Genomic DNA, 9,484 nt, shown 5'->3' on the forward strand with positions numbered 1-9,484 from the left:
CTCCATAAATGAGCAAAAGGTCAGGGCAAGTATGAGTATTTCCAAGAAGGTAGCTTAATTGTGCAGTGTATCTGAAAAAGAAAAGAATTGCTTACAGACTGAAGTGCAAATCTGAAAAATTACCTGACTGTATAGCTGAAGTTCTGCCCAGATACTGAAGTTCCATGGGTTTTTGAAGGAATGAGGTGGAGTTGGCCCTTGTTCTCATCAGAGCTAGATGCCAGGTAATTAAGAAAGGAGAATACTTCTATGAGAAGAAAAGTCTTGCTTCTCATGTCATTAGTACTTTTAGTGTATTGGGTCTCTGAGCTCTGAAACTAGCACCTGGATGTCTTTTACTATCATGTTATTTGGTGAGAGGTGTTTGAGCTTTAACTGTAATAAAAGAAGTTCAGAGTTAACATTTGGAAGTGTTTTGCGTTTATTGCTCGCTTCTGGTACTGTGGGTGATCTTGGGAACTTGAATGAAGTTTATGCATTATTCTTCAAGGTCTTCCCTTTGAAACTCTTATCTCATCAAAAAGGACACTTGACCGCTAAATTTTGGGCCTATACCAGTTGGGGCAGTTGAGAACCACTTTAGGTGATAGGCTTTCTGATAATTGTTAGTATGTGAAGTTATTTCTCTCTAGTTTGTGTGTAGACAGAAAGCAGAGCTAGGCAGTGCGAACTGAAAGTCTGACTTGTTTTGTTTTTTTCTCCCCACTTCCTTACAGTTTCTTTGGAGAAGAAAAACCTTAACATGGCAAGCAAAGGAAGTAATACAGACTGCATGTCATGCAGTGTGCTAAACTGGGATCAGGTCAGCCGTCTGCATGAAGTTCTTACAGAGGTGGTTCCAATCCATGGGCGAGGTAACTTCCCAACGCTGAAGATAACTCTGAAGGACATAGTTCAGACTGTTCGGAGTAGGCTGAATGAAGCAGGCATTGCAGTACACGATGTCCGTCTGAACGGCTCTGCTGCTGGCCACGTCCTGGTCAAAGATAATGGTCTGGGCTGCAAAGACTTGGATCTCATTTTTCAAGTTTCTCTTCCAAGTGAGGCGGAGTTTCAGTTGGTTCGAGATGTGGTGTTGCGTTCCCTCTTGAATTTCTTGCCAGAAGGAGTAAGCAAACTGAAAATCAGTCCAGTAACACTGAAGGAGGCCTATATCCAGAAGCTAGTTAAAGTGTCCACGGAGTCTGATCGTTGGAGTTTGATATCACTTTCCAATAAACATGGCAGGAATGTGGAGCTGAAGTTCGTAGACTGCATAAGACGCCAATTTGAGTTCAGTGTAGACTCTTTCCAAATCATACTGGATTCCCTGCTCTTTTACTATGACTACTCAGAAAACCCAATGTCAGAGCACTTCCATCCAACTGTGATTGGGGAGAGTATGTATGGAGATTTTGAAGCAGCTTTTGATCACCTCCAGAATAAGCTGATAGCTACCAAAAATCCTGAAGAGATCCGAGGCGGTGGGCTTCTGAAATATAGTAACCTCTTAGTGCGAGACTTCCGGCCCATGGATAAAGATGAGATCAAAACATTAGAGCGCTACATGTGCTCCCGGTTCTTCATAGACTTCCCAGACATCCTGGATCAGCAGCGCAAACTAGAGACCTACCTCCAGAACCACTTCTCCAAAGAAGAGAGGAGCAAATATGACTACCTCATGATTCTGCGCAGAGTGGTGAATGAGAGCACTGTGTGTCTCATGGGACATGAGCGGAGGCAGACTCTCAACTTGATTTCTCTGCTGGCGCTCAGAGTGCTGGCAGAACAGAACATCATCCCTAATGCCACTACTGTTACCTGTTACTACCAGCCAGCACCTTACGTTAGTGATGTGAACTTCAGCAATTACTATCTTGCAAATCCTCCGGTGCCATATAGCCAGTCCTACCCCACTTGGTTGCCTTGCAATTGATTGCTTCACTTGAGTGTTGAGTGGAGGCTTCCAACAGCTGAGCGTATGTAGACAAGTAGCAGACATTTGTAGGTTTTCCAATAAGTGTGACTGTTGGACTAATTACTTCCTGGCACGCAGTAGGAATATGCAACCAGGTGACCTGTGAAGAACCTTTTCAGTTTATCTCTACAAATGCCGAGAAGCCTTATTACCTCTTCACGGGGAGAAGAGAACCAGCAACCAAATGTTAGAGGAATAGTTACAGGACTAAGTACCATTCTTGGAAATGGCTGTTAACTTTTCATCTAAGTGGAGTATTCAATAAACTGTGTTAGTTAATAGAGCTAAGACTGGGAAATATCTTGTGCAGAGCAGAAGTTGATTAAAAAAACAAAACTTTCTATTGACAAACCTCACTTACTTTATACATCCTCAGTTAAAATTCTGGCCAGCTTTCTATTGATTTCTCCTGTACGAGTGGTCTTGTCATGTTTGGGCTGCTTCTACTTTTTGGCTATGTGGAACTGGTAACTGTATGGATACTGTCCCTCTTGTAGAGGGCCTAATGGCTGTTTCCTGTAGTGCATGGACATATGTGGTCCTGCCTCAAGCTCAAGGTTTCTTGCAAGTTGGAGATGGATTAATAAGCCTGTCTCTAAAAGGATGGGTTGGCTAAATTTGTCTGGAGTATGAATGTTTGTAAGTTGGCTTCTCTGTGCATGTTGCAAAATGTGATCTAAACAATTACTAATGTGAAGAGTCCTGTAAATGAGGAAATAAAGCTTTAATAGAATTAGAACCACTGTTTGAATAGGATTGGAAGAATACTGTTAAGTAGAGGCTTAAGAAAAAGCCTTTTTGACTAGCATTGGCACAGTTAGAAAATAGTGCAGCTCTTACACTGAAGTTTTAAGTTTCTTCATTGTGGGTCCACAGCAAGCAAAAAATCCACTAACTTGTAGGCTGATGCACACTCCTGTCAGTGTAAATTCCTAAAGTGCCTCGTTTTTCTTGTACAAATTCAGGCAGGTCCTGCAGGCTTGCCTCTGCTTCCACTTAAGGTCAAGCTTATTGGTTTATCATTGGTTGGTCACTGTATAACATGGTATTTTGGGAGGTTAAATTCTTGGTCTATTGTGGTCTTAAACTTCACTTGATGAGGTGTATGAACCCTAAGTGGAGCTCTCCACAGAGGTTGTATATAGTGCAAGTCTGCCCCTAGTTTCAGAATAACCTCTGAAAGAGTATCTACTCCCTTGGAGGTGTAGGGGGACTGGACCTTTTAAAGGATATGTGCTAAACTTGCTGCTTTGACACTTCTGTGCTTTATAAGGATGGTTCTGTATATAGCAGTACTAGAAACTGGCTGGTAATACCTTGCCTGGAAACTTTCACTGAATTGCAATAGTAAAACACATACTCTAAATGATTTTGTTTCCTTTGCTTAATCAGAAGTAGACTAGAAAGGAAAAAGTTAGAGCTATTTAATGTGTACTGGTACAATGGTTAAGGTTACCTTTAAGGTTACCTAATTGCCAACTCTCATGTCTTCTTGCTGTCTCCCTGAGTGTGAGACCAAAGTGCTGGATCAAACAAACAATTTAAATGTAGAGAAAAGCAGATTAAATAAATCTATATGGTTGCTGTTAGATGTGAAGGACAGTAGCAGAGCAGCATTTACTTGGCACTGGAAAATCTGCCTGTTCCTGGTAGGACCAAAAGCTTCTTGCTGTGTTACAAGCTCTCACACTGCTTTGTAACTGATGTGTGAAGATTAGCTTAGTATAGCAGCAAGGCTACCTTGCTGTTGTTTAGGCTTCACTTAGCTTGGGAAAGCAGGGAGGGATAGGGTTGTGACAGCAGGTTGCAGTCAGGCATGCTTTATGTTAATATCTTGTACAGTCTTGTAAATGTCTTCAGTAGCAAGTCTTTTTTTTTTTTAATTAAAGACTCTTGAATAGTCAGAGTCTTAAGGATGAGTTTACTTTCAGATTTTTCTAAGAATTGCAGCTTGAACTTGATGCAGCTTACAGGCAAGGCACCTCTCACCTGGAACACTGACTATTTAGAAGGCTTTTATTAAAACTGTAATGATGTTGGTGTTGCCATGCGTGTCAAACTTAATGCAAGCTTACTGATGGAATGAGTAGCTTCTGCATGCAGAGCAATGCTTGGCCTTTTACAGAGTATCACTAGAAGGAAGTCTTTTTGTTTAAGAACTTGTAATTACTTTCATCCCTTAAATAACTTCAGCTGACTTTTTAAAAAAAAGCTATGCCTGTTTCAGAAGTAAACAGAAAGCATTGCCTAGAGGGACAGCTTTGATTTCCTTTTCAGCTTAGACTCAAGTCTTGTGGGATCTCATGGCTGGTCTGTAGCAACTTTGTGTATGTCAACTCATGCAGAAGTAGTCCACACTCAAGAGGAGTCCTTATTAATTTGAAGCAAATTCTTTTTCCTTACTAGTCTTTAGATGCCTTGACTGCTGAGTGTCAGGACAGATATATCCACTGGGAATAGAAGGGCTGGAATAAAGCTCTCCTGTGTTTCTACTGAAACAGAGCTATGGACTCCTTGCTTCCTATAGCAAATATTTATGCTCTTACTGATGTAACTTGTTGTTGAGGCCTCTAAGAAAGCTTTATGTTGAATGCCTGCTCTCTGAGCAGCTGACTGCCTTAGTTTAAGCTTTGTGGGATTACTGGTCTTAAATTGTGTTGGCAGTTTAAAATACTAATGCTTTCCAGTCTGGATTTTAAGTTTTTGGGTAGTTAAACTGTAGCCTTAAGTAACTTATTACCTACTGCACTAAATAGAAGAAATAATGTTACTGGGATGGTGTTCTGTCTCCTTTCCTCTGTATAACCCTAGTTGGCAGTTTAGCTAGAGCTAAAATACGAAATTGATTTGTCAGGGTGCTGCCTGCAGATTACCCCTTTCTGGTTTCAAATTGTTTTGGCAGCCTGAAGTCCCAGGTGGCAGCAGCTCAATCTGGTGTGTGCTAGTTGGTTTGTGATCAGGTTTACAAGGACCCTGCAGCTGGGAGTAATGTGAGAAAGAGTGCTAAGGTAATGACCCCAGGCCAAGTTCAGGCTGCCTGCTCGATTCAGTCTCTCTTTAGTGCTAAGTGGTGCAAACCTCCTCTCTTCTCTGCTTGATTCTGTATTAAGTAGAAGTTTGAGAGAGACTGCTAAACTTCAGGCTGTTAACCTAATGCAATGATGCCACTGTCTAGGAACAAAACAGAACTGCAGAAATACTGACTGCAAGACTTATATCAGCACATCATCCCTGAGGACTAGGCTTCTAGGGAGCTCAACTGTAGTTGAAAATAAGTTTTGTTCCTGTAGCTTAAACGCTGCAGGGCTAAGCATCTGTTGTGAATATTTGTCACCAACTTCCCTTTAACTTGCAGTTTATTGATATTACTTCCTCATTGTAAGAGATTAAATATTTTTATTTGATAAAAATGCTACTAAAGAAACCTATTAGTAAAGTTTTTTAGTTACCTTCATAAAAATCCCTATGCTGACCACCATAATTCTGAAAAGTGATAAGGCGCAGCATACCTTATGCTATCTCAGCTCAAGATGCAGCTGTTGCTGTGCTTGTCTTCAGCTTGTTCAGTTAGCCACTAAGCTGGAGGCTGCTTCAGAGCAACTGTTTTCCAAAATCATCTGTTTTAATATGAATAGTCTGTCTACAGAGTGGAAGGTTTAAACCAGGTCTTAATTAGAACTTTTAGTATTGGGACTATAGATATCCATAGTTTTGGACTGAGTTTTGGGGTTAAGCATATGGTATGTTTTGTGCCTAAATGTCATGGGATTCTGATAACAACTGCTCATTTTTGTAGTGATCTCTGCTTATCATTCCATGGGTAGTTTGGAGAAAGCCTCTTAGAAAATGACTTGGACAAGTTACTTCAGTTTTAAACTGGCAGTGTGCTGATAGTACTTCTTTAACGAGAGGTATAGAAAACTAATTGAGTTGGGTAATGTAATTGTTAGACCCAGGAATAAGCAATAAGCTGGTCATTGTCAGTAGCAAATGTGTGATTTAGGCACTGGGAGCCAAATGGATGGTAATAGTAGTAGCCTTTGCATCTAAGCCTTGCTCAAAACATTATTGTCAACTGTTAAATATGGTGAACTGTATCTCATATGGGCTATTTAATTTCAGTGGGACTTGTTCCAAGGTGGGTTGCTGGGCTATAGTTATAGAGGCTTTAGGAGTGGCTGCAACGCTCCAGCTTTTCTTCTTCACTGGAAGAGGAGGCTGCTCACTGAAGTGTCTGCATTGGGCTTGTCTCTCTTTCTGGTTAAAATTGTGTTTTTTGTGGAAATTCAAAGGCTTTTTTGTTTTTTTTTTCTTTATTTTATGATTAGAAATCAGCTCTTGGAAAATCTATCTTGTACCTGTTTTGAAAAAGTGATTTTTTTTTTCCTTTAAGCTGGCAGAACAAGATACTAGAAAGATTTCAATTTGTGATGGGCCTAAATGTGAGATTAGTCACAATAACTACCTACGGTTCTGCACTGTGGTATCCACTTGTCACTCTTGGAAACTGGGTTTTGGAGCTTAATGATTCTGAAATACTTGTACAAATAAACTTATGCTAAACACTGCTTGCCTCAATTTATTTCTGCTTCTAAATAGTATTGAATGGCAATATTTGTGGGGCTTATTGTCTGTTTGCAGTACTATAGGGATTGGAAGGGCCCTCTGGAGACCTTCTAGCTCAACTCTCTGCTAAAGCAGATACCTTAGAGTAGGTGTGTGGAAGTGCATTGGGAGAGGGGAAGAAATAGCCATGAGTTTATACAGTAATGTTTTTCTTTTAGGTCTTCCTGAAGGAAGACTTTTTATCATGAATGTATGTATATCTGCCTCTTGACTGGCTGATGATTAGTCTGTTAAGTGGAATATGATTAATCTTTCACTTAGTTAATAGTGATGGTTTCTAGAGAAGCATTTGGTTGATATAGGTTGAGCAGGTCAGTGCTATATTAAAGTTGGGCCATGTGGCAGTCTATTTGTTGCTCTAGATTCAAAAATAAATGTTCTATAAAAAGCATGCTTGCTTCGATGCCTTTGCTCAGGCAACCTCTACCCTATTAGTTAAGTAACAGAAATTCCAGCCTTCAGGAGCTTGTAATGGCTACAAGTGGAAGCTTCTACACAGATTAGTAGGGAGTGCTGTGGTATTATGAAGATAGTTAGCTGTGTGTAGTTGCAACTGCTTCCACCAGACTTAAATGGAGAACTGACAATCCAGCTAAAAAAAAAAAGCTGGATGGCACTGGCTATTTGTCATCTGAAGCTCTCTTACCTGAACTCCTCAATTTATCTTGTCATAAAGGTTTCAGAGCTTTCTTTTTTTTTCAATTGGGGGATACCATTCTTATGTTTCTAGAACACCAGACTTTAAATTTGCAGTCCGATACTGAAACAGCAAGATAGCTATGCATATGCAAGTGCCTGTATGTGTGCTCTTATCCACGTAAGGTGAGACTTGTGAGAGTAAATAAGTAAAAAGCTCTTATCTCTTGCTATTGCGTGGCTAGTGAAGCTGTAGTTCCAAGTGTCCTGTTTTTGTGCTGCCAGAACCTAGAGCACTAGAGTTCTGTGCTGTGTGGAAGATGTCAGTTTTGTGATGGTGAGGCATTAGAGGACTGGTACTTCCAATTGTTCCATCATTCTGGCAGGTGCAATTATTGCTTGCCCACCTTCTGTGGTAGTGGTTCCTGTCTCAAGTTAGTGTTCAGTGTGCCCTTTCAGACAGGTCAGATGCTTGCATAAAAGACTGTGTGCTTGCTTATTTTGAACGTTGCCTACTATGCTTTTAGTATGTTTAGTGTACTAATACACTAAATAATACACAAATTATATGTAGTTGTTACCTTCTTCTGTATATGTTTTGCATTTATCCAGCCACTAGAAAGTGAGATATATTGAAGGATGCAAAAAACCACTTGAGTACGGGTGTTAGAAGCAGCAGTCTTTTTCTTTTGCAGCATCAATACTGTAATCTGCTGCTTTGACTCAGTGATTAAAAAAAATAAGCCCTGTATCCTGCAGGCGAGGCTGCCCAGTAGAAGTAGTAGTCAACCTGCCAAACCTTAGTAATTTTCCTAGTAGGAAGAAGTTGAGTCATCTCTCTGGAAAAACAGTCTTGCCAGGACTCATATGTAAAGCAGCTGCTAGATGTGTACTACCGGCTTCAGCTTTGAAAATTAAGGAAAGTTGCACTATCTACTATAGATGTTACCACATTAATTCTCAGCCAGGGACTTTAGTAAACCAATAAGGACCAGTTGCCTAGGCTGGCTTACCCAGCAAAATGCTGTACTGAGTTCCCACTGGTGCTAAGGAGGACACTGCTGCTTGGAGAACAGAAATGCACGCTCCCTTTGAAAGGGTGATGATAACTTGAATCTGCTATGGCTAGCTTGTTCCCTTCAAAGGACTCCTAATGGATGCTGGAGGCCTTATCTACTCTGGGGAAGTGATCTATTGCAGTGTGTCACCAGTGATTTGGTGCAACAGTGGTGGTCACAGTAATGGTTGCTTAATGTATACTTTAAGAACCTTATTGTCTTTCCTCATTACTGAAAATCCCACTATTTCTGTAGCCAAGGATTCTTGAGTGTCTTTGAGTTGAAAGTTGCTGCATCCTTCTCAACAAGGCTGAAGTGTCTCAGACTGCCCCGTACTGTCTGCTAATCCCTTCTGCTTTTGGATGAGTAGAGGAAAATGAGCTCCTGGAGTCATGTATTGTATGTCTTGGTTTGGAAGCTAGAAACCTTTTCCATTGAGAGTTTGTGTTTTTGTTGAACTAGCTACTTTGTGTGTTAAGTGCTCAGTGTAACCACAGTGAACTTCCTTCTTCCACTTGCATTTTGTCCCCTCCTCATTTTTCCTGTAGCTCTGTGGCATGTTGGGTGCTTCTGCTGGCTCAGTTATTTGCTGTGAGTTTAGAGTCCATCTGTTTTTCAAAGCTGTCTCTTCCATCTGTTATTGACAACATCTGTGCTCCTGGCCTCCAGATGTAGTGTTTTGCATCTGGTAGTATTAGAAAAACATTGTGTCCAAATCCCACAGTTGAATGCACACAAAATAGATGGACAAAATGTTGTGTGATGGCTGGAAATGACAGAAATGCAAGAACAAAGCAAATTTGTGTATGGTAGAGTATCTGAGGTGGTTGTGGGTACTTTGTTCAATCCACCTGTAGGTTTCAGTGTCAGCACAGGGGTGCAGGATGTAAATTATTTTGAGATTTTTTTTTTGTGGATGCAAGCTACAGACAGCAGACAAGGCCTGTATTCTCTTGCTGTATTTAACAGCAGCTCTTCAGTCCTTTCCTCGGAAGGCTCTTATGATGACTTACAGATGTAACAGTATTTTAACATCTGCCTGTTTTACTGTTCATGTGGGGCTCCCTATATTGCGTACTGCTGAATATTTGCCAGGACTGATGGAGCTTTATAATCCTCATGAACTGCCTTCTGCTCTCTGTTCCTGGCCAACTTTTCCCAAGACCAGCGGGAAGCAAAGCTATTCTTAGGAGGAGACTTTCTGCCA

General features: G+C 40.8%; 1 protein-coding gene across 1 annotated transcript; it reads left to right on the top strand.

The window, feature by feature from the left end:
• Positions 1–720: 720 nt before the first annotated feature.
• Positions 721–6,522, top strand: TENT5C (terminal nucleotidyltransferase 5C). Its single transcript, XM_065742151.1, has 2 exons — positions 721–2,596; positions 6,351–6,522. The coding sequence occupies exon 1, from the start codon at positions 743–745 to the stop codon at positions 1,913–1,915; it is 1,173 nt and encodes a 390-aa protein (XP_065598223.1). The 5' UTR covers positions 721–742; the 3' UTR covers positions 1,916–2,596; positions 6,351–6,522.
• The last annotated feature ends 2,962 nt before the right edge of the window (positions 6,523–9,484 follow it).

Source organism: Cyrtonyx montezumae, unplaced genomic scaffold (genome assembly GCF_038088225.1).
Source record: "Cyrtonyx montezumae isolate F1298 unplaced genomic scaffold, pur_monq_1.0 scaffold_3, whole genome shotgun sequence".
Classification (NCBI taxonomy): Eukaryota; Metazoa; Chordata; class Aves; order Galliformes; family Odontophoridae; genus Cyrtonyx; species Cyrtonyx montezumae.

What these genes read in the sequence shown, in the direction of transcription:
- TENT5C (XM_065742151.1), top strand. Translation starts at nt 743, where the DNA reads ATGGCAAGCAAAGGAAGTAATACAGACTGCATGTCATGCAGTGTGCTA.